Genomic DNA, 25,119 nt, shown 5'->3' with positions numbered 1-25,119 from the left:
TATCACTACAAAACTATGCCCAGCTGGAATGAACTAACATCACACAGGCATGTGAATGGACTTTTTGAACCTCTTTGGGCAGTAAATCTGATCTTTATGTTTGCATCTCACCTTAATGGATCCCATAGAACCATCCAAAGCAGCTTACAGCATAGTCAAAAATGCAGAGTTACAAAAGTTAAATGCAGGCCCCAAATCCCCATTTCTGTACCTGAAGAGGAGGCTGGTGTCTGGGCCTTCTCTTTTCTGTTATATGTTTCTGTGAAATTCTTTTGACCTGGATTGTGCAAAAGCTTGTGTTACTTCTCATGTAGAGTGCAGATACCTGTTTCCTATATGGATTGTGAATTAGTTTTGTGGAAAGTTCTTGCAAATGTTTTTCAAAAATAAAGGTTGAAAGAGCAAGTGGGAAAAGCATGCAGAGCATAGCTTCTGGAATTCTATCCATGCCTTTTGTATGTGTGTGTCTATTTGTGTTGCTTCTGTGTGCATGTTTTTTTTTTTTTTTATTGGTGTTGTGGGTATGTTAATTTGACTGGATCAGCAGCCAAGCATGCCATTGGTTTGTAAAAACAAATGGAAGCAAGTATGAGAAGATATCAATCCATTAGATGTATTTAAAACAATGGTTTTAACCATAGTGTGTTCCACTGTCTCAAGGCAACAGGTTCTGCCATGCTGCTTCATCACCAGGAGCAAAATACAAGGTTCACTCATTAGATGTCGCTGCACATAGCAATCATTATGAAAGGTATAAGGTTTAATTGTTAGCTTTCATAGTAGAATCTTAACAAATAAAATTAAATGTAGGTGGAGCTGGTGAGGCAAGCATGTGGAACATTTTTCATGCATGACTGTGTTTGTGACCAGTAGTGAAAAGGGGAGACACAATTTGAAAGTAGTTCCCTAATAGCTATGTGTCAATGTTCTTATGCTATAGTTGTTGGAACGCCCTGTCACATAGAAATGCACTGGGCTATTCTTTGAGGAACTTTCATTCTTTATCATCCACCAGAGCAGTCCAGATCAGATGGATTATACCCCTCTACCAGCAGGTGGAGAGAGAGAACAAAAGCTTGTGAGCTCTAGCTTATATACGACACCATACAGACAACTGTTTCTCAGTATGTCTCTGTCTCCAGTGAATGGTAGATGAGCTGACCATGTTCAGCTTGGAGAACTGGTAACGCAGCTGAGTCCAGACTGGAGAGAGTTGGAGCTTTTTAAAAATGTCTTTGCTTGTATGTTATTGTATGTGATAGCTGTTAACTATTATGTATGTTTTTTTGTAACCCACCCAGAACTTTGGATGGAGTGGGATATAAATTTGTTAAATAAATAATTAACCCCTGCAGATACCTGGAGGAGTCCAGGTCCTTCCTGCTCCTGGTTCTGAAGGGCTCCCCCCCCCCCCCCCCCCCCCCACATCCCTTCCTCTGCACCAGTGGGTAAATGAGAAAGCATAAGGAGAGAATGCTTGGGGAAAGGATATGAATCAGGTTTTGAGGTGGGGAGGGGATGACTCAAGGAATCATTGTGAGGGGGAGGGTGGTGTGGTAGCTGTGTTAGTCCACTTTTAAAGGTAACAAATAGAAATAAAACAAAGAAAATAAATTGAAATTATACTTTTTGTATTGGAATAGCTTAATACATTGTTTGATTAGCTTTTGAAGGCAGAACCTTCTTCAGATCAAATATATTGAAATGAGCAAATGATGACATATCAGAATATATATATGCGACACAAAAGCATACCATTGACAGTCTCATGGGGAAAGAAAGGAGAGAGAGTGGGGGGGGGGGGGGGGGGGGAGGAGACGGAAGGTGGTCAGAGGATGACAAAAGCAGTATAACTTTATGGTTAAATATTGTGAAAACCCAGGTCTTTGTTAAGTCCTGTCTGGTGGGTGTCAAAATATTTCATCATTCTAAGTTCAACAGTTTTTTGTTCCTGGATGGTTTAGTATTCTTACGGTAAAGTCATTCATGCAGTGCTCTGGTCTGGCAAAATGCTGGTTAGCACTCTGGTGTTTGATGTGATGCCCTTGTAAATTGAGCCTAGTTTTAAGCATTTGGCCTGTTTCTCTCTCCAACATAGCGTCCTTCTTCACATTTTTTGCATGGAATAATATATACCACATTTGAGGATGAGCATGTGTAGGATCCCCTTACACTGAATGTTTACCATGTGAGTGACTGGGGTCCTGTGATATGTGTTGACACGGTTTGCGGCTTGGTATATTGCAGGGATGTGTGCCATTCTCTTCTTTTTTAGCTATTGGGAATGTGCTTTTCACTAATTTTTGTTTCAGATTAGATGGATGTTGTAAGGCCACCATAGGTGGAACTGGGAATATCTCTTTCAGGGGCCAATTCTCTGAACCTAACGCCAGTGTTAATTTGCGCAGAATGTTCAAAGGACAACGCAGGAAATAACTTGCACACCAAAGATGGCTGCAAATCGTATGCAAATGTAGACAAATGTTAATGAAGTCATTCGCTATTTCCTCCCAATGCTCAGAGAACAGTGCAAAAACAAACCTTTCCCTTACCGCTAGAAACCTACTGCCAGCTTGGAGCTGGCATTGGGATGTTTGAAGAGAGGATTTCTTATGATTTTCTGGTTAAAATCTTCCGGATTTGATTTGGAAGCGGAAGGAAGCCGTCTTGGAAGCACCGATAGTGAGAAACAAATGTGTGTGAGTCTGAGCAAAAACTAAAGTGAATATAAGCCTTTCAAGTGAAAGAAAAATTGAAAAGCTTATTTTTAAAGGCACAGAAGAATGATGCTGAGGTGTGTGTGATGCGTCACTTTTGGGTGTGTCTGGACATGCACACAAGAGCTGAGCTTACTGCAAAACTCATACGCATGTGCCAGGCACGTTCCTCCCCCTTACTTTAAGTATAATTTATATGCCATTAGCATTGGAGAGCTATTTTTCTGCACTGTTCATGCAGTATGGGTCCAGCAATAAGTGAGAAGCAGCCCCTCCTCCGTAATTCATCCTCCTGGATTAGTGGCTGTAGATCTTTCATGATTCTCAGTTTTTCTTTGCTTTGTACTGCAATAGGTTTCCCTGAGTGTTTTGAGGGAAGATGCGATCTTGGAGATTATTTTTTGAAGGATTCAGTTAGGATTTTTTTTTTTTTGGTTACGTTTGTACCCCATGCTTTCCCACTCATGGCAGGCTCAATGCGGCAGGCAATGGAGGGTTAAGTGATTTGCCCAGAGTCACAAGGAGCTGCCTGTGCTGGGAATCAAACTCAGTTCCTCAGGACCAAAGTCCACCACCCTAACCACTAGGCCACTCCTCCACTGAGGTGTTTAGCTCTGTCTTTTGGGTCAGAGCAGATACAATGATATCGTGTGGCTTGGCTATGCATAATTGATTTTTTTTGGATGTGAAGGGTGGAAGCTGCATCAGTCAGTTGGTTGGTTGTTTATAGATGTTTGTATATAGCCATTGTTGATGGAAACTGTGGTGTCTACAAGATTGATTTTTTCTGTGGAGTAGTCAATATTGAATTTGATGGAAGGATGGTATGCACTGAAGGGACTGTAAAATTATAAAAATGTCATCAATATACCAGTAGTATTTTAGGGTCTGGAAGGGAATGGAAAAGGGTTATTGCTTGGGAGCAAGAATGTTGCTGTAAAGAGCTGGAAGTGTCTGAAAGCTATAACAGGTTTGCAAATAAAGAATTACAAAAAAGTCATGAGATGCTGGTTCTGTACTGAGGGGACAGACACCGGAGAAGATCAGAGGCTTCTACTAATTTCTATAGCACTGTTAGATGTAAGCAGCACTGACCACATATATTATAGGGGCTTGTGATAGAGCTGCACCTTAGTTATCACCTGAGAGGATTAAAATTATTAAAGTGGAGTAACTGATTACAGAAAACTTTTTATTGTTTGTTAGGAAATGTCATTCAGTACCAAAGAGTAACTTATTGGCTCTTGCATTCTATTAATTATAATGTCTTTAAATTATAGTAACCCATAACTATCTGCATTGCACTCGGGGGGGGGGGGGGGGGGGGTTACCTCCGAGCCACTAGCAGCGCCTAGTTAGCCTCTTTCCACATATTATTTTCTATCCTACAGAGAGCCAAACCCAGTGGAGGAGAAGTAGAAGTTCTGAAAAGTTCCTAGTGTGAAAGCCTGGCTGGCCTAGAGGTTAGGTGTTGGATTATTTACAGTGGAATTGTGGGTTCAAGCCCCACAGTCTCCAATTGAGGAGAAGCAGGTAATTTTACTAATATTTTGGCCACTTTTCATAGTAAAAAGCAGTTATTTTCACCAAATATACTCAGTATGCAGGTCTATCTAAGCTGTTGCCCCCTCCACCCACACCACTTACCTGCTCTGGCCCCACCAAGCTCTGGCTAAGATAGACTAGAACCCACAACCTCCTATATTTGATTTAAGGCTCCTTAGCTGCTAGATCAGCAGTCAGCCAGTTACTCAATGCTTACTTTTTAGTTCTCCTGTACCTGTCCTTCCTGGAGTCTGTTATAAACAGGTTGAAATAAGCACTGGAAATGCAGGAGTTGAGCTCACAGACTCTCTAATACAAGACACTGCAGAGCAGGGGCGTAGCCACTGGCCCTGGCCCAGGCCCAGGCCCAGGTCCAGCCACTTTTGCTCCAGGCCCACCCAGCCTCTTCTGCCCGCTCTCCCCATCCGCGTGGTCTGCTCACTTTTACTGCCCTGAAGCGCCGTTCTCCCTCCAGCACCAGCGATTCCCATAGCCAGCCTTCTGCCAGCACGCGTTGTCAGGGCCTCTTCTCAGGCACGTCCTGCATACTCTGCAACTTCCTGCGTCCCACCTTTGCGGAAAACAGGAAGTTGCAGAGTAGGCGGGACATGCCTGAGAAGAGGCTCTGATTACGCGCACTGGCAGAAGGCTGGCTATGGGAATTGCTGGTGCTGGAGGGAGAACGGCCCTTCAGGTCAGTAAAAATGACCAGAACTGACCATGTGCAGGGGGCTGCTGGGGGGGGGGGGTGGGTAGCGGGTGGAAAGGAAATGCGAGGCCCATGCCCACCCAGTCCACCTCCAGGCCCATCTAAAAATTAAACTCTGGCTACGCTACTGTTGCAGAGACCTGCTGAGCCACCAGATCCTGCTTATACAACCTGTTTTCTTTGGGTTATTTGCGTTTCTCTCTTCCAGGGCCTGTTTCAAAGGGACAAAAGCCATAACTAAAGTTAATAAGTGCAGAGGGTTGGCTACTCTCACACCAGTACTGAGTAATGGCTCCACCATGTCTACCTGGCATATTACTTTTTATGGATTTTTTTTTTCCAGGAACTCATCCACGCCTTTTGAATCCTGCTGTGTTGGTCACCTTCACCATATCCTCTGGCAATAACTTCCACAGCTTAAACATGCACTGTGTGGAAAATCCCCCAAAACCTTTCTATGGTTTCTTTTAAGTCTGCTGGTCATTACTTTCATGGTGGGTCCTACTCACCATTTTGTAAACTTCTATAATAGCCCTCTAGGGCATCTTTCAAGCCTAAGAGGAGGAAACATGAGTGGTCTGTCTCTTAGGAAGAAATCCAGCTACACCTTCCTGTGTATTTTGCCTCCAGTTCCCCAATTCTTTCCCTGCACTTCTGCACATATTTTAGCTACCGAGTGGAGGGCACATTACAATCCGGAAAATGTATGCAGATAACCGGAAAAATTCCTTTGCATATCATCTCATACTACTACTACTACTTAACATTTCTAGAGCGCTACTAGGGTTACGCAGCACTGTACAATTTAACAAAGAAGGACAGTCCCTGCTCAAAGGAGCTTACAATCTAAAGGACGAAATGTCAAGTTGGGGCAGTCTAGAATAGAGGTAAAGTGGTTAGGTGCCGAAGGCGACATTGAAGAGATGGGCTTTGAGTAAGGATTTGAAGATGGGCAGGGAGGGGGCTTGGTGTATGAGCTCAGGGAGTTTATTCCAAGCATAGGGTCAGAGCTGCAAATAAAAGCAGATATCATGTTGTGCTGCCTTTTTCCTATGCAACAAACAAATATCATCCCCTTTCCATGTATATAATATGTGAACCATAAAAGTAGCTCTTCTGGGTCAGACCAATGGTCCCTCTAGCCCAGTATCCTGTTTTCCAAACAGTGGCCAAGCCAGGTCACACGTACCACTTTAATTGTAACCACACAAAGGCAGACTATCAAATCCCATCTCCTTTCCATTTTTATAATATATAAACTGCTTTCATTATATGAAATCCCATCCCCTTATATGTATATGTGAAGAACACAACAAAAAAGATGTTCCACTCCATGTGGAAACTCAAAACAGTAAAACCTTTCTTCCTGAGATATATCTTCCGTACCCTGGTACAGTCAATGGTAATAAGTCATCTGGACTACTGTAACGCATTGTATGCTGGCTGCAAAGAACAGACCATCAAAAAACTTCAAACAGCCCAGAATACCGCCACCAGACTCATATTTGGAAAAACTAAATATGAAAGTGCTAAATCCCTTAGAGAGAAACTTCACTGGCTCCCACTCAAGGAACACATTGTGTTCAAGGTCTGCACGATTGTACACAAAATCATTCATGCAGACGCCCCAATCTACATGCTAAACCTTGTGGACTTGCCTCCCAGAAATGCCAAAAGGTCATCCCGCAAATTTCTCAATTTGCACTTCCCTAGCTGTAAAGGACTGAAATACAAGCTGATACACGCCACCACCTTTTCCTACATGAGCATGCAGTTGTGGAATATATTACCTACAGCCCTAAAAGCGATTGATGAAATAACTAACTTCCGCAAATCTTTGAAGACACATCTCTTCAACAAGGCCTACAAAGTGAACCCATAACCTTACACAACTACCTCACCAATCCACCCAATCATTAAAGTCCACCTTCTATCCTGCCTAACACCTTCCCTCTCTCTTCCCTTACTCAATCTTTGTACATCACCAACTGTATCTGATATCATGGAACGATTATGTCATAACCAAACTCTGTAAGCCACATTGAGCCTGCAAATAGGTGGGAAAATGTGGGATACAAATGTAATAAATAAATAAACCGCTTCAATTGTAAACAAAGAAAGGCAGACTATCAAATCCATCTCTGTCCGTCTTCAAATCTAAGCTAAAAGCCCACCTTTTTGATGCTGCTTTTAACTCCTAACCCTTATTCACTTGCTCAGAACTCTTATTTTATCATCCTCACTTTAATATTCCCTTATCTCTTGTTTGTCTGTCCTAATTAGATTGTAAGCTCTGTCGAGCAGGGACTGTTCATGTTCAAGTGTTCAGCGCTGCGTACGTCTAGTAGCGCTTTAGAAATGATAGTAGTAGTAAATCCCATCCCCTTTCCCTTTATATAATACTAGTAAAAGAGGCCCGTTTCAGAGCAAATGAAACGGGTGCTAGCAAGGTTTTTGTCGCCACCCCCCTCCCTCCCTGGCCAACCCCTTCGTTGTTCTGCCATTGCTCCGCCCCCAACGTCATGGCGTTTGACGCGAGGGCGGGGCCCGGAGCGATTTCCACCCCGCCTCCCTGCCTGCCTCCCTTCCTCCCTGCCAACCCCTTTCGCTGTTCTGCCATTGCTCTGCCCTCGAGGGTGGGGCCCGGAGCGATTTTGGTGGCTTCACCACCACGAACCTTCAAACCTTTTTGAAGGAAGTCAGGGCTTGGCTTCACTGACGTCAGTGTCCTCAGAACATTGAGGGTGAGTTTTATTATAGTAGATGTAAACTGCTTTCATTATATGAAATCCCATCCTCTTTCCCTGTATATGTGCTACTTTTTGTGTATACCCTAATTTGATTTGTACCTGTGCTCTTCAGGGCACAGACCGTATAAGTCTGCCCAGCACTATCCTTGCCTCCCACCACTGGCTCTGGCACAGACCGTATAAGTCTGCCCAGCACTATACCTGCCTCCCACCACCGGCTCTGGCACAGACCGTATAAGTCTGCCCAGCACTATCCCCGCCTCCCAACCACCATTGAGGACATCCTTCCCTTTTCGTTGGGCTGCTAAGCGAATCCGATACTTGGGGGTCAATTTGACTTCGGACCATTCAGAGCTTTTTAAGGCTAATTATAAGGGATTGGTAAACAATATTGCGGCGGACTTGGAAAGGTGGGGGGATTTAGCGGTCTCCTGGTTTGGCAGGATAACCATAGTCAAAATGAATGTGTTGCCACTCCTGCTGTACTTATTTCAAGTGTTGCCTGTGAAGATGCCCAGGCGGTTTCTGGCAGCGCTACAGGATAAAATAATGCGATTTGTCTGGGCAGGAAAACGCCCGCGCCTATCACGTACCCTTCTTTACCAGGATAGGAGGGGGGATGGGAGTGGCCTAGTGGTTAGGGTGGTGGACTTTGGTCCTGGGGAACTCAGGAACTGAGTTCAATTTCCACTTAAGGCAAAGGCAGCTCCTTGTGACTCTGGGCAAGTCACCTAACCCTCCATTGCCCCATGTAAGCTGCATTGAGCCCGCCATGAGTGGGAAAGCACCAAAGCAAGGCAGTATATCAAATCCCATCCCCTTTATATAATACTAGCCGTTGAGCCCGTGTAAACAGGCTAGTTTTGGAATGGGGGAAGGCCCCCCCCCGGCCAGAGCACTGTCTGTTATTGAACTTACATCACACCACGCAGACACAGCAGGCACATCAGCAAAACTGCCATCGGGACGGGCTTCCTTCTCTGCCTGTGTCCTGCCCTCATGTGAGGTAACGCGGCGAGGGCGGAACACAGGCAGAGAAGGAAGCCCGTCCCGACGGCAGCTTTGCTGATGTGCCTGCTGCGTCTGCATGGTGCGATGTAAGTTCAATAAGACAGTGCTCGGGCCGGGTGGAGAGGCGGCGGTGGCAGCGACTCCGGGTGGGGGGAGCGGTAGCAGTGACCTGGGGGGGTGGGCGGAGCAGTTGCGAGTACGTCTGCGGCATGCGCAGTAGAGACTTCCCGCCCTGTCCCGCCCCCTCATCACATATTGATGCAGGGGCGGGGCAGAGAGGGAAGTCTCTACTGCGCATTTGCGAGTGAGTACGACACTCGCCTTTTATATGTTTTAGTAAAAAAGGCCCGTTTCTGAACACAATGAAACGGGCGCTAGCAAGGTTTTCCCCCAGGTCGCTGCCACTCCCCCCTCCACCCCCTGAAGTCGTCACCACTCCCCCCTCCACCCCCCCCCCGAGGTGATCCAACAGCCCTACCCCCCAAACTGCCTCATGCATATTTCACACACCTTCCCAGTATCTCCCTCCCTCTGAGTGTCAGGGTCCCCCTCCCACTACCAGGATCCTCCCTCCATCCCACCCACCCAGTTCCAGGATCCCCCCTCGCTCACAGTTCCAGGATCGTCGTAGCCTCCCTTCCTCCTGTCCACTGCCAGCCCCCCTCCTTACGAATTTTTGAAGTCTCACTTACCCAGTCGGGGTTACGGCGTACGGCGGCGGCAGCATCGGTAAATGGCGTACAGGCTTGAGCCATCTCTGTCTCTCAGCTCTGGTCCCACCCTTGTGGAAACAGGAAATGAGGGCAGGACCAGAGCTGAGAGACAGAGACAGCCCGAGCCTGTACGCCGTTTACCGATGCTGCTGCTGCCACCATACGCCGTAACTCCGACTGGGTGAGACTTCAAAAATTCGTGAGGAGGGCTGGCAGTGGACGGGAGGGAGGGAGGCTATGATGATCCTGGAACTGGGATGGAGGGAGGATCCTGGTAGTGGGAGGGAGACCCTGAAACTTGGGGATCTGGGAGACCTGGGGGGGCGTGGTGTTACGGCGAAGGCGGGGCCTCTTGCTCCTGTCTTGCGGTTGGTCAGTGTTGCGGGTGACGTACCCCTCCTGCTTCTTCTCCTTTTGTCTCCTTTCCGGTGACATCAGCAATCTACGGAGCCTAGCAGACCAACTCCAAAGGAGCCATGGTCTGAGGCAGCAAGATTAGAATGTTGGAGGTGAGAATTATTATATAGGATGTAAACTGCTTTTATTATATGAAATCCCATCCCCTTTATTATATGAAATCCCATCCCCTTTCCTTGTATATATGTAAACTGCTTCAATTGTAAACAAAGAAAGGCAGACTATCAAATCCCTTTCCCGATCTGACAAAGAAGGGCAACCTTCGAAAGCTAATCAAGAAATGTATTAAGTTATGTTGAATAAAAAAGGTATCATCTTATTTTATTTTCCATGTTTTATTTTGTTTGATTTCTATTGATAACCTTTATATATGTAAACTGCTTTCATTATATGAAATTCCATCCCCTTTCCCTGTATATATGTAAACCGCATTAACTGTAACCACTGAAAGGCAGAATATTAAATCCCATCCTTTCCCTAATACCTAAACTGATTTCATTGTATACCCAGAAAGGCTGAATAACAAAAATCCCATTGTATTTCCTTGTATATAACATGTAAACCACTTTGATTGTAAACACATAAAGGCAGTAAATCCAGTCCCACCCCCTTTCGCTGTATATAGTATGTAAACCGCTTTGATTATAACCACAAAATGGTGGGAAATCAAATCCCAGCCCCTTTCCCTTTCCAAAACATGTAAAGTGCTTTCACTGTGGTGTTTGATTAGGACCCTAATTTGGGGGCTGGACAATTTTCTGTGCTCTAGAAATATTTTAATGGCTCAGTTTGCTGTATTATTGGGGGTGGAGGGCCTCTGGGTGCTGATGCAGTTTGGATTATTTGCTGTGCGGTGTAAATGCTTATTTTGTATGGTGCATTATTGGGGGGGGGGGGTCATTGCGGGAGCTCTAGGTGCTGCTTCTTGCTCGGACGCAATCGGATCTTCAGCAGCACTCTTTTGCTCTGATATAACGCGTCTTTTCTTTCCAGCATTTGATTTGCCCCCAATTCTCGTCGTCCGTGCAAGCAAACAGCAATCGTTTCCTCTGCGACCCAGACGGATCACGTGATCTCATGCAGCCACATACATTACTGACGGGCTGCGCGCATTGAACATGATTATCCCTCCGGAGCCGCCGTACAAACAGCCGCAGCAGCGACCGGGAGTAACGGGACGGGGGCGGGGAATCGCTTGTTGCCGGGACCGGAGAAGCGGTAAGACACAGCGAGAGACACCGATACCCCCCCCCCCCCCCGAGAGAGAAAGATAGGGGCACCCCCAACCCAACAGAAAAAGAGACCCCCCACCACCACAAAGAGAGACGTACAATGACACATACCCAAGAGAGAAAGACACCCCCAGCCCCGAAAGAGAGTGACAGACACAGACACCTAAGAAAGACACCCTGCCCCCCAAAAGAAAGACACCCTCCAGAGAGAGACAGCACCAACAGAGAGAACAGTGAGACTCCCCCCCCCCAAAAAAAAAGAGACAGTGACACACACTCTCCCCCCAAGAGAGAATGACAGACATACACACACCAAGAGAGACAGAGACAATGACAGACACCCCCAGCATCACCAGAGAGACAGTGACACATACACAAACACACCCCAAGCAAGAAAGACAAACTCCCAGTATCTATCAAGAGTAACAGACACACACCTCAAGAGAGAAAGAAAACAGGAGATACCCCCAAGAAAAAGACAGAGACACCCGCACCTCCAAGAGAGAGGGAGTCAGCGACACACTTCCTCCTGAGAGACATCCCCAGCACAAAGAAAAAAAAAGACCTCCACCGAGAGAAATACTCCCCACCACCACCGAGAGACCCCTAAGAAAAACACCCCAACCCCCAAGAGAGCCACACACATGCCCCCCCACCTTGAGACACCTCCACCAGGAAGGGGGGAGAGACCCCCACAACTGAGAGACACCGCCAGAACCAAGAGAGACAACCTCATCACCAAGAGGGAGTGAGACACCCAAACCAAGAGGGAAAAACAGCACCCCCCCCCCCCCCCCAGCAGTGGTGTGCTGGAGCAGGCTCTCACAGGCTCGCAAGAGCCGGTTGTTAAGTTTTTAAGAATTTTGGGAGCTGGTTGTCAAAGTAGGGCCCTCCGTGGCTACTTTAACAACTGGCTCCCAAAATGTGGGCTTGGGCCCCCTGCTGAATTCTCTTTTACTTTGCTGGTGGGGATGCTGAGCCCTGCCAGCCAAGTAAATAGACTACTGCTGCTCCCCGCTCCTTGTTTCCAGCTGTAGGCAGCTGGCTGGGACTTCTCGAGCATGTGAGAGAAGTTCCAGCATGCTGCTCAGAGCAAGACGTTGGGAGTGGTGGCAGTCCATTTATTGGCTGCCAGCAAAGGTATGCCTAGCATGCCCGCAGGAAGGAAGGGAGGGAGGAGAGAGAGGCAAGTGTTGCCACCCCCCCCCCCCCCCCGGCCGCCCCTGACCTTTCCAGCTGCAGAGCTGGCTACGTCCGGAGAAAGAGCCTGTTGTTAAAAATTTACCAGCACACCCCTGCCCCCCAGCCAAGAGAGAAATAGATACCTCCACTACCGAGAGAGAACCCCACCATCAAAAGAGTATGAGACACCCCCATCCAAAACTACAGAGGGACCCCCACCCAGTACAGACAGTGAGAAGCACCCCACTCCTCCAAGAAACAGAGACAAACACTGAAAGATATAGAGGAGAGAGAGCGTTAGAGACTGAGAGACACGGGGGTGGGAAAGAGAGAGACTGAGATTGGGGGGAGGGGGAGACAAACAGAGATATTGATAAGGAGGGGGAGAGAGACAGAGACTGAGAAATGGGCGGGGGGCAGATGGTGACAGAGAGACATGGGGGGAGACAGACAGAGATATGGGGAGGAGATAGAGACAGATATGGGGGACAGATAAAGAGAGAATTAGACCCCCACCCCTATCTCTGTCTCATAAAAACTCGTCTCATATCTCTCGATATGGGTGGGGGCAGAGTGTTTTACAGAGATATGGTGGGGAGAGAGAGAATTATACAGAGACAGAGATATGGGGGGAGACATATGGAGAGGGAGGGTGAGAGACAGAAATGAGGAGACAGAGAGAGTTAGAGAGATTTTTTTTTTGGGGGGGGGGGGAGAGTAAGAGACAGAGATATTGGAGAGGGGGGAGATAAAGAGAGAATTAGTCAGAGGGACTATCTCCCAGATATGGGGGAGACAGAGACCAGGTAGATATGGGGAGGGAGGAGGGCAGAGAGTTAGACAGAGCCTGAGTCTTAATCTTAAGTTCTTCATATTGTATAGGCAGGCTAAGGATCAGGCAGAGTTGTGTTCCTTTATTAAATTGGATATATTGTACAGGCAAGGGCAGGCTGTTTAGTAAAGTGCATCTCACCAGTATTTCATGCTACACAGTGGAAAGATACTCTAGTCTCCCTCCTCCCATTGCAGAGGTTATCTAGATGAGACCATGGAGGTCGTGCAGGCCCCTTCTCAAACGGCCATTTCACACTGCATAATGGCCAAAAGTTTCCTGTACTGTGAAAGCACTAGAAATGTTTCTGCAATGTGCAGCCACCTGCTCTGAGCATCTGTTGGGGTTTCACACAGGATGTGATTGACACTCATTTCTGCTTCCCTCAATGTTTCATAGACATGATGGCAGCAGACTTCACAGGCAAAGCCCTGGATGCTGTCCTGCGGCACAGCACCAGTCTCCCTGAGGGAACGCCTCAGGTCCGTGGCTACGACTTCAACCAGGGGGTCGACTACAATGCCCTGCTTCAGTCCTACTACACCAGCGGCTTCCAGGCCACTAACTTTGGCAAAGCGGTACATGAGATCAATGCTATGGTGAGAGCCTGTCATGGGGAGGGGTGGAACTGAAATACAGATATGAACTACAGGCCCAGGATTGGCCCGGTTTGTGTCTGCTGACCTGGTGCTTGGCAGCCCTGTTGAAGCCACAAGTGTTTTTTCCTTGCTTTGGTTTCAGATTGAGAAGAAACTGGAGCCCCAAAGTCCAGATGAGGAAAAGGAAGAGCACCCCATTAACCTTAACCCCTGTCAGAGAGAACGGACAGGCTGCACTATATTCCTGGGGTATACCTCCAACATGATCAGCAGTGGCATCCGTGAAAGCATCCGCTACCTGGTGCAGCATAACATGGTAAAGGGGGAGCGCTTGAGTTGGATCTCGGATCTGAGAAATCCCCAGGGCTCTGGAATGAGGGAGGAGGTTACAAGGTACAGGTGCCGATTCAATGTTTTCCTGTTGCCGTAGGTGGATGTCCTGGTGACCACTGCTGGAGGGGTGGAGGAAGACCTCATTAAGTGTCTAGCACCCACCTACCTAGGGGACTTCAACCTGAAAGGGAGAGAGCTACGGCCGAATGGCATCAACAGGTACTGTAGCAGAATAAGATTGTTTAAGACGTGTAAAGAGGGATGATTTCTGCCTTCTTCCCACACACCCTGCTCCAGCTCTGCAGGGAAGAGTACCCAGACTCCCTATCTCTTCTCTCCTCTCAGAATTGGAAATCTGCTGGTTCCCAATAACAACTACTGCCAATTTGAAGACTGGCTGATGCCTATCCTGGATCAAATGGTACTGGAGCAGAACACGGAGGTAAGAGGAGCTTGTGGCACATCAAACCCAATGTGAGGAAGAAGAGGCTGTGTGGCTGTTACCAAGACTCTGTGACTGCAGACTGTCTGCATCCACCTTGAGGGGAGGGGTGTTAGGCTATAGCCTGTCAGCTAGCACCGGTAACTGGCACCCTCTCTCTTTGCAGGGGGTGAAGTGGACTCCATCAAAGATGATTGCTCGATTAGGGAAAGAAATTAATAATCCTGATTCAGTATATTACTGGGCACAAAAGGTAAGGCTATAATTTTAAGCATGGGAGGGTGAGGGGAGGGTGGAGAGGAATCGTAAGCTGGGGATTCAGAGGTGGGCCAGGACTGCAGACACTGGTGCTCAGGTGGGATCACATACAGCAAGTCCAGTGGGGGTCCACTGACAGGATCAGGATGGGAAAAGGAACCTGCTTGCTCGTGGGGATTACAGTGAATGGAGGCAGCTCACTTGAGGTGAGGGTATCTAATGTTCAGATGTAGAGTGGCTCCATAGATAGTGGAGATCTCGCATCAGCAGTGACCAGTACCTCTGTCTGGGTCTTAGCTGTCTGGTAACAGCTCTGCATCCATCGTATGTTTGCTTCTTGTGGGTCCTCACTGCCTCTTCTGATGGTGTTACAGAACAACATTCCTGTCTTCAGCCCAGCCCTGACCGATGGCTCCTTGGGAGATATGATCTACTTTCATTCATACAAGAACCCTGGCCTGGTGCTGGACATTGTTGAGGGTATGTTTTTATTCTCCTTTCACCCAGCAAAATCCCAAGGGAGCGGTACAATTTGTGTGTGTGTGTGGGGGGGGGGGGGGGGGGGGGGAGGGAGGGAGGGAATACTGTGCATCAAAGAAAAGCAGAACTTTGGTGTCAATGTATCTGATGATCTGAAGGTGTTGGCAAAAGCTAAAAGGATGGGCACTTTGGATTCCTGTGCTGCTTCCTGAATGGATCCTTGGCTTTGTGAGGGGGTGGGGGTGGGGGAATGCTTCTCCTTGTTATATCAATTAAAAAAAAAAACAATTAAAAGTATTTTGTATTAGGGTGTTCTCTTGCTATTCCAAGACTTGTTATTGTTTCTCTTTGATTGTTGGACCTGTTTTCCTGTTCCATGTGTTTTGGAATTTGAATAAAGACTTCTCAAAATAAAAAAGCTAAAAGGATGTTTGGGTGCCTAGGGAGAGAAATGGCCAGCAGGAAGGAGATGATAGTGTTTCTGTATAAATCTCTGGAGACTGCACCTTCAAATAGTACAGGATGGAGTCAGACCAGAGAGCGGTTAAGAAACTAGGCCATAACAACTGTCACATTAGGAGTCATCAATGAGGAAAAGAATTTCGGTGTCATCCTGGACAATACATTGAAATCTTATAAGCATATAGCATAAAGGAATCCTGTGCCGAAGGAATGGATCCTCAGGAGCTTAGTCAAGATCGGGAGGCGGGGCTGGAGGTTGGGAGGCGGGGATAGGGCTGGGCAGACCTATACGGTCTGTGCCAGAGCCGGTGGTGGGAAGCGGGACTGGTGGTTGGGAGGCGGGGATAGTGCTGGACAGACTTGTACGGTCTGGGCCAGAGCCGGGGTTGGGAGGCAGGGCTGGGGAGGTGAGGATAGTGCTGGGCAGACTTATACGGTCTGTGCCTGTGCCAGAGCCGGTGGTTGGGAGGTGGGGCTGGTGGTTGGGAGGCAGGGATAGTGCGGGGCAGACTTATACGGTCTGTGCCCTGAAGAGCATAGGTACAAATCAAAGTAGGGTATACACAAAAAGCAGCAAATATGAGTTATCTTGTTGGGCAGACTGGATGGACCGTGCAGGTCTTTTTCTGCCGTCATCTACTATGTTACTATGTTATGCTTGTGGTGGTGGCAAAAAATGCAAACAGAATGTTAGGAATTATTAAAAAAAGAAATATGAGAATGAAACATAAAAATAACATAACATATTTATAAATGATACGGAAATCGGAAAGACGAGTGAGATGATTAAATTTGCAGATCACACAAAACTATTCAAGTTTGTTAAAACACATGAGCACTGTGAAATATTGCAGGAAGAACTTAGGAAATTGGAAGACTGGGCATCCAAATGGTAGATGAAATTTAATGTGGACAAATGCAAAGTAATGCACATTGGAAAAAAAAAAATCTGAATCATAGTTACCTGATGCTAGGGTCCACCTTGGGGGGGTCAGCACCCAAGAAAAAGATCTAGGAGGTGTTATTGTAGATAATACACTGAAATGTTCTGCTCAGTGTGCGTTGGTGGCCAGAAAAGCAATCAGTATGTTAGGAATTATTAGGAAAGGGATGGTGAATAAGACCAAAAATACTATAATGCCTCTATAGCTTCATAGTGCGACCTCACCTTGATATTGTTTTCAGTTCTGGTTGTTGTATCTCAAAAAAGATATAGCAGAATTAGAAAAGGTTCAAAGAAGAGCCACCAAAATGATAAAGGGGATGGAACTCCTCTCGTATGAAGAGCCTCTTTAGCTAGGGCTCTTCAGCTTGGAAAAGAGACAGATGAGGGGAGATATGATTGAGGTCTACAAAATTCTGAGTAGTATAGAGCAAATAGAAGTGAATTGATTATTTTACTCATTCCAAAAGTAGAAAGACTAGGGGATACTCAAGGAAGTTACATGGAAATACTTTTAAAACAAATAGGAGGAAAACTTTTTCACTCAATGAATAGTTAAGCTCTGGAACTCTATGCCAGAGGATGTAGTAACGGCGATTAGCGTACCTGGATTTAAAAAAGGTTTGGACAAGTTCCTGGAGGAAAAATCCATAGTACGTTATTGAGATGGACATAGGGAAGCCACTGCTTGCCCCGGGATTGGTAGCATAGAAAGTTGCTACTATTTGGGGTTCTGCCAGGTACTTGTGACTAGAGAATGACACGGGAGCGGGTAAACCGCAGTAAAACTGGGAATAGGAGAAAGTTTCAAAGTTTTACTGCAGGTGCAAATAGAGGTTATTTCCCCACCCCGCGGGAACGGTAATAACCCCTGCACCCGCAGTAAAACGGACGCCTACCTTTTTCCCGTCCGTTCTGCAGTGTTCAAGTCATTCAAAAAAACTCGAACGTCCCACGGGAGAACATAGGTATGGAAGAAAGTGGGATGTTTGACCACGGAAATACAAGACCTGGAGAGATGGATCTTAAAAATACTTATTGATGAATAAAAGACTCGACACAACCGTTGTGTTTCGGCCATTAGGCCTGCATCAGGAGTCTCGCTCGACGGTGTTCCGTATAGTGGGTCTCAGACGTCGGAAATCAGCTGATGCGTGCTTTGGGAGACACTTGATGTGATAATCCATGAAGTGGGTCTTTAAAAAGACCTTTATGAAAGAACTTGCGCGTAAACAAACGAAATGACCTTTTATGCTTCACGCGGACATTTCGTTTGTTTACGCGCAAGTTCTTTGAATACCATTTCTGGCACTGGTATCTCTCCCAAATCTTCCTTGGTGACGACCGAAGCAAAGAATTAATTTAATCTCTCCGCTATTGCTTTGTCTTCCCTGATCGCCCCTTTTACCCCTCAGTCATCTAGCGGTCCAACCGATTCTTTTGTCGGCTTCCTGCTTTTAATATACCTAAAAAAAATGTTTACTATGTGTTTTTGCCTCCAATGCAATCTTTTTTTTCAAAGTCCCTCTTTGCCTTCCTTATCAGCACTTTGCATTTGACTTGACATTCCTTATGCTGTTTCTTATTATTTTCAGTCGGTTCCTTCTTCCATTTTCTGAAGGATTTTCTTTTAGCTCTAATAGCTTCCTTCCTTCCCCCTCTCGAAGAACCAGGCCAGCCTGCCTCTGTTCTCTGATCAAGCTCTGTCTGCAGTAAGCCTTATAATTTCCCACCTAGCCTGTAACTTTACCATCTCCTCCCCTCCCCCTGCATTCGGGTTAGCAGAGAATGAGGGTGAAAAAAAGATTCTTTTTTTTGTTTCCTTATCTAAACAAAGAGAGAGCTGCTAAATTTCTCCTGTTTCCCATAGTGTCAAATCCCTGACCTCCACCCACCCCTTCCCTGACCAATGCGGCATCTCCCTTCCATCCCCCTGTCCCGGCATTTCCCTCCGACCTATCCTGCATGCGCTCTCTGTAGTTTATCATCTCCTCCCCACCCCCTGCACTATCTGGTTAGTAGAGGAGGTTGAAAAAAAATATATTTTTTTGTTTCCTTTAACAAAGAGAGAGCTAAATCCCTCCGGTTTCACACGCACGCACGCGCACACACTCGCACTCGTTCTGTGTTTACATTTTGCAGGCTTTAACCAGCTCCTTGTAGCCAAAGGGAGGTTTAAAAAAGCAGAAATTCCTCAGCAATCCTCCAGACCGTTCAAGACGCTTGGGTTATGCACTCCTACCAGCAGAGGGAGACTGAGAACACTAAAACTTCTTATACAAGTAGCCTGTGCAGACCTTCTACTAACCAGTATTTTCTCAGTCTCAGCAGAGGGTAGATGTGTGCAGCCTGTGCCGTGTACTCAGTCTGGTAGGCCCATTGGGGTTTCTAGGTTGGGTTGTAAATGTTAGAGAACCCACACTTGGATCTCTATTACAGGGTGTAAGTCCTAAGGGGCTTCTTATTCCCTGTGGGGTGTCACACCCGGGTGGCCGGGTCCCTCCCCCTGTGCTCTTCCTCTGGAGGACTGCTTGACCTCGGCTACAGACCTCGTTCTGTACCCTTGAGGCGTTTAGGCATCAGCAACGAGGTTTAAAAAAAAATAAAAAATGTTTTTAAAAGGCGGCTATTTTTGTTGGATTATTTGTAGTAAATAATTAGCAGATTTTAGTACACACAGCTTCAGCTTTAGAAATGTTAATTTCTTTCTTCATCTCTCTCTCATTCACCCCTGAATAATTCACTGCTGAGTCACTTTAAAGTTGAAGTAACAAAACATCTGTTTACTCACAGTTTGTAGTTAGATTATAATCAGACAGGCTTATATATACATATTACTATACATTTGTATTATCAGCTCCTTCCATGTGCTTAGATGGTAATGGATGCTCACACCACCATAGATCCTCTCAGGTTAGGAGAGATCATGAGCTCCATGTGCTCCATGTGCTACATGTGCTGCATCTGCTGTGTCTGACCCCCACAGGAAGTTGCATAGCTGTGTGACCTCGCTAAGTAATTCACATCAGAGGTCACAGAGTAATCACAGAGAAATAATAGGTGACAGGCAATGCATGCAAAATACAATTACATTCCAACAAACCCCTTCTCATGCATAACTGTCATGCAATTATTTATTCATACAAAGTCCAAGCTTTATACGCAGATTCACAAAATGTTCTCTGGGTAACGGTTTGGTCATGATGTCAGCTGTCATCTCACTGGTGTGACAATAGTATAGACTGATGACCCCTTCTTTCGCCAACTCTCGCACGTTGTGGTATTTCGTTGCGATGTGCTTGGTACGTGACTGAACCTTGTCATTCTGTGACAGTCGGATGCAGCTCTGATTATCTTCCATTATCTGGATTGGCCTCTTTTCAGCTATTCCAAAATCCAGCAAAAGTTTTTCAATCCACATCAGTTCTCTGCACGCTTCCGATACAGCCACATATTCAGCTTCTGTAGAAGACAAACTCACAATACTTTGTTTATGACTGGCCCATGAAATTTGTACATTTCCATACATAAACACATATCCACTTGTGGATTTATAATCAGAATGATCCCCTGCCCAATCTGAATCACAGTAACATATTAGTTTTGGATTACTATTGGCTGAAATCTTTAATTTACAATCAATGGTACCCTTTAAATACCTTACCATCCTTTTAACTGCAGTCCAATCTGATTTGGTAGGTGAGCTGACCCTTCTGCTCAAAATTCCTACTGCATTTGCTATATCAGCCCTGTATGTGGTAGCTAGATATAAAAGCTTACCTATGGCTGATCTATATTGGATGTTATCTGGTAAAGGTTCTCTTACTGTTTCATCCTTCAGAAAATCAGTGATCATGGGAGTGCTTACAACTTGGGCATCTTGCATACCTAAACTTTCAATAAGCTCATTTATTTTCTGCTTCTGGCTTAGAAGATAAGAACCATCATTTTGTTTCTCAATTTCTATACCAAGATAGTATGACACATTACCAAGTTCTTTTATCTCAACATTGAGGTTTAAACACTTTACAATGTCCTTGTACTCTTGCTCACTTTTGCTTGCAATGAGCAGATCATCAACAAAAGCTAAAATGTATGCATATTGTCCATTTGTGCACCTAGTGTACAAGCATTTATCTGCTTCACCTTGCTTAAATCCTAAATTTGTCAATATTTCATGCAATTTATCATTCCAACATTTTGCACTTTGCTTTAATCCATAAAGACCTTTGTTCAATTTACACACTAGCTGTCTTTGTTTTGTATTTATGAAACCTGTTGGCTGTTCCATGTACAAGTCTTCAGTTATATCTCCGTGAAGAAACGCTGTTTTCACATCAATGTGGTTGACTTGCATGCCTTTTGAGACTGCAATGCTCAGAAGTGTTCTGATTGTCGTGTGTTTCACTACAGGTGCAAACACTTCATCAAAATCTTCTCCATATTTTTGAAGATATCCCTTTGCGACTAATCTGGCTTTATACCTTTCCACTTTTCCTTGTGCATTCCTTTTTAACTTGAATACCCATTTGCATCCTATAGCTTTCTTGCCAGGAGGTAATTTTGTAAGAATCCAAGTATTATTTTTATCCAATGCATCAATTTCTTCTTGTGCAGCTTTATGCCATTCAGCAGCTTCTTCTGCTGGCATTTTCTCAATCTCATCCCATGTTAAGGGCTCTTGAGCTTCTGCTGACTTTGTTAGGTAAGACAGTCTTGGGGGTGGAACACCTTTGTTTTCCCTGGATGAGCGTCTGACAACAGGTTGGTCTGACCTTTCCGCATCCTCTAAATCTGAGAGTTCTTCTCCAATTGATTCCCCTTCTCCAACTGTACTGTCTTCTTCAATGATCCTTTCTGTGTCTGCTTCCTCTGCCTGTTCCTCGTTAGATACAGATGAGTTGCTTTCAGACATCTGCCTTGGTATGGCATTTATATACACTGGCATGTCTATTATGGTTCTAGTTTCATATTCTGGATGATAAGGCTCATCTGGGATAATCCAGCCTTTATCAACCCTTTTGTTTTCATCAAAATATGTAACATGTCTTATGCCAACAATGCCAGTTTTCAGATTCAAAATTCTATATCCTTTGTGTCCTGGAGCATAGCCAACTAAAATGCCCCTTTCTGTTGTGGAATCCAGCTTATGCCTTCTTTGCTTTGGTATATGAGCATATGCTGTACTTCCAAATGTTCTTATGTGTGACAGGTTTGGCTTCCTACCATGCCATGTCTCATGTGGTGTGCGCTGAGCGCCTTTAGTTGGCATTCTGTTTTGTAGGTACACTGCTGTGAGAATGGCTTCCCCCCATAGTCTTTTAGGGAGATTGCTATCTGACAGCATACATCTGGTCATTTCCACAAGTGACCTAAATTTTCTCTCTGCAACAGAATTTTGCTCTGGTGTATAAGCTACTGTTGTGATATGCTGAATGCCTTCTTGTTCTAGAAATGTGCGCATGCTTTGTGAAGTGAACTCACCACCATTGTCGGTCTGAAGAACCTTTGGTTTTCTTTCAAATTTATTGCTCACCATGGCTACGTATTTCTTCAGCATGTCTGTGACTTGACTTTTTTCTTTCAGCAAATAGGCCACACAATATCTAGAGAAATCATCCAAGAATATTAGCACAAATCTGTTATTTCCCAATGATGGGATATTAAACGGTCCACATAAGTCACTGTGTATTAAGTCCAGTACTTTATTACTCCTATTTCCTGTGTATGCAGGAAATGAGGGTCTCACACCTTTTTGAGTAACACAGTCTATGCATTTCTCCATTTTACCAGCATCTGCACTTATCTGAATGCCGGTGGCCAGTTGCTTACTGTAAAGATCCTGGATCACCTTAGAATCACGATGTCCCAGGCGGCGGTGCCAGATTTCCAGACTACATTTACCATCATTCTTCCTTACTTGCGCCATATGTGAGGCTTCACCTGAAATGCTCAGTTTATAAACATCATTATGCATAAAAGCTTCAGCATACACTTCATCATTTTTAGAGATTGTGCACTTACTGTTTTCAAAATGAATCACAAATCCCTTCTTATCTAATGTAGATACACTAAGCATATTGCAAACTGCTTGGGGAATATACAAGACATCACTTACAGGAATTTCTTTAACTTCATTAGACACTTTGCATTTTAAGAATCCAATACCTTTTGCTTGGATCTTTGCAGTCCCTGCGTTTGCAGTTTTAAGAATACCTTCCTCTGGACACATTTCCTGAAAGAAATCCTTACAATTGGTTAAATGGCATGTGCTCCCCGAATCCAAAATCCAAGTACTTTCATTTGAATTATTATTTACCATAGTCAAAGATTTTTCTGCCATTAGAAAGCCCTTGTGTTTATCTTTGTCCTTCATACATTTCCTGGTTTGAAAATTCTTTAGTTCCATTGGCTTAGGTGAGCTAGAGGGAGTGTTTTGTGTTTCCTTACACCATTTAGATACATGTCCCTCCTTTCCACATGAGTAGCAAATCAGCTTGCCCTTGGGTGGAGTTTTCCCATAGCTCCGCCTTCCTCTGTTCTTTGCCAAGAAATTTGTTTCATTTCTCTCTGACTTGCTTTGAGAACACATCTCCTCAGAATCATTTATTATGCATTCCTGCCTTAGTTTTGATGTTGCCTGTTCAAAAGATTGCCCTTCAATGGCCTCATTTACAGACCTAAAAACATCAAACTTCTTTGATAGTGAGGTAAAAAGAAATGCTCTTTTCAATGCATCACACATGGGAATTCCAGAAAGTTCTAACTTTTGAAATGAAGACATAAGATGCATAATGTGATCATTACATTTACTTTTATCCCTTAATTTGGTTTCATTCAACTCTGCCAGCCAAATTGGTTGCTGCTTTGCATATGTAGTTGCATACATAGTTCTCAGTTTATATAAAATGTCCTTTGGTGTATCTTTTCCCTCCACTAATATGGCTTGTTTCTCTGAGAGAGCTTCCAAAAGCATGCACTTCACATAATAGTTTGCATTGTCCCATTCAGCCATATTTTCAGCTGTTCTGTCTTGATCTAAGCATATATTTAATCTTTTTGCTCGAAGGAGACATATGAATCTTAATTCCCACTGCCGATAATTAAACTCAGTTAATTTAGGCACCTTGAGAGAATAGAACAATGGTGAATTTCTTCCCTCAGCCATTTTCTTAGCCTTCTGTCTGCTGTGTGGGGGGAGAGAGAGACAGACTGAATCTTTCCTTTAAAACTTAAGAGAAAAATGTGGCCTTTTTTTCTGCCTGGTAATATTTCTCTTCTTTTTCAATTCCTGGACCCTGGGCCCATAACCCTTTTGTTGGATTATTTGTAGTAAATAATTAGCAGATTTTAGTACACACAGCTTCAGCTTTAGAAATGTTAATTTCTTTCTTCATCTCTCTCTCATTCACCCCTGAATAATTCACTGCTGAGTCACTTTAAAGTTGAAGTAACAAAACATCTGTTTACTCACAGTTTGTAGTTAGATTATAATCAGACAGGCTTATATATACATATTACTATACATTTGTATTATCAGCTCCTTCCATGTGCTTAGATGGTAATGGATGCTCACACCACCATAGATCCTCTCAGGTTAGGAGAGATCATGAGCTCCATGTGCTCCATGTGCTACATGTGCTGCATCTGCTGTGTCTGACCCCCACAGGAAGTTGCATAGCTGTGTGACCTCTCTAAGTAATTCACATCAGAGGTCACAGAGTAATCACAGAGAAATAATAGGTGACAGGCAATGCATGCAAAATACAATTACATTCCAACAATTTTGGCCGTTCTTGTGGCAGTCCAGAGATAAAACGTCTTCAAGGGCGTTCTTGCCTTAGGCGGTTTTGCCTATTAGCCTGTCAGAGCACAGTCTAAGCAATAAAATTCATGACCTTCAAGCCCTGATGTTGGAGACTGACTTGGACATAGTTGCAGTCACAGAGACATGGCTCAATGGTTCCCATGAATGGGATGTAAACATACCAGGCTATAATCTTTTTAGGAAGGATAGAGAGGGACGTAAAGGTGGAGGAGTAGCTCTGTATGTGAGAAATGATATCACAGCAACTGAAATGACAGGGAAGTGGGGAAAGGAAGAAGTGATATGGATCACCTTAAAAAGAGAGGATAGAACCTTGGTCCACGTGGGTGTTGTCTGCAGACCCCCAACACAATTGGAGGAGCTGGATAAAGATCTGATCGCTGATATTCAAAAGTTGGGGAAGAAAAGAGAGGTGCTGTTGTTGGGAGATTTTAATCTGCCGGATGTAGATTGGAATGTTCCTTCTGCGAAATCGGAAAGAAGTAGAGAGATTGTGGATGCTTTCCAAAGTGCTCTGCTCAGACAAATGGTGACGGAACCCACAAGGGAGGGAGCGACGCTGGATCTGGTGCTCACGAATGGGGATAGTGTGTCAAATGTCCGAGTGGCTGCGCACCTGGGAAGCAGTGACCATCAAATGGTTTGTTTTGATATAATGGCTCATGT

At 45.0% G+C, this 25,119-nt stretch overlaps 1 protein-coding gene across 1 annotated transcript in view; it reads left to right on the top strand.

Moving 5' to 3' along the window:
• Positions 1-10,913: 10,913 nt before the first annotated feature.
• The window catches only part of DHPS (deoxyhypusine synthase), a 31,589-nt gene continuing 17,383 nt past the window's right edge, over positions 10,914-25,119 (top strand). The window contains exons 1-7 of the mRNA XM_030195269.1: positions 10,914-11,080; positions 13,508-13,707; positions 13,850-14,023; positions 14,138-14,259; positions 14,386-14,482; positions 14,649-14,735; positions 15,115-15,220. Coding sequence (XP_030051129.1) covers positions 10,981-11,080; positions 13,508-13,707; positions 13,850-14,023; positions 14,138-14,259; positions 14,386-14,482; positions 14,649-14,735; positions 15,115-15,220 — 886 coding nt within the window. The 5' untranslated portion in view covers positions 10,914-10,980. The remainder of the gene's footprint in view (positions 11,081-13,507; positions 13,708-13,849; positions 14,024-14,137; positions 14,260-14,385; positions 14,483-14,648; positions 14,736-15,114; positions 15,221-25,119) is intronic.

This window comes from Microcaecilia unicolor, chromosome 3 (assembly GCF_901765095.1).
Source record: "Microcaecilia unicolor chromosome 3, aMicUni1.1, whole genome shotgun sequence".
Lineage (NCBI taxonomy): Eukaryota > Metazoa > Chordata > Amphibia > Gymnophiona > Siphonopidae > Microcaecilia > Microcaecilia unicolor.
The sequence above is the reverse complement of the archived record's forward strand: the minus strand, read 5'-3'. Positions and strand labels throughout refer to the sequence as shown.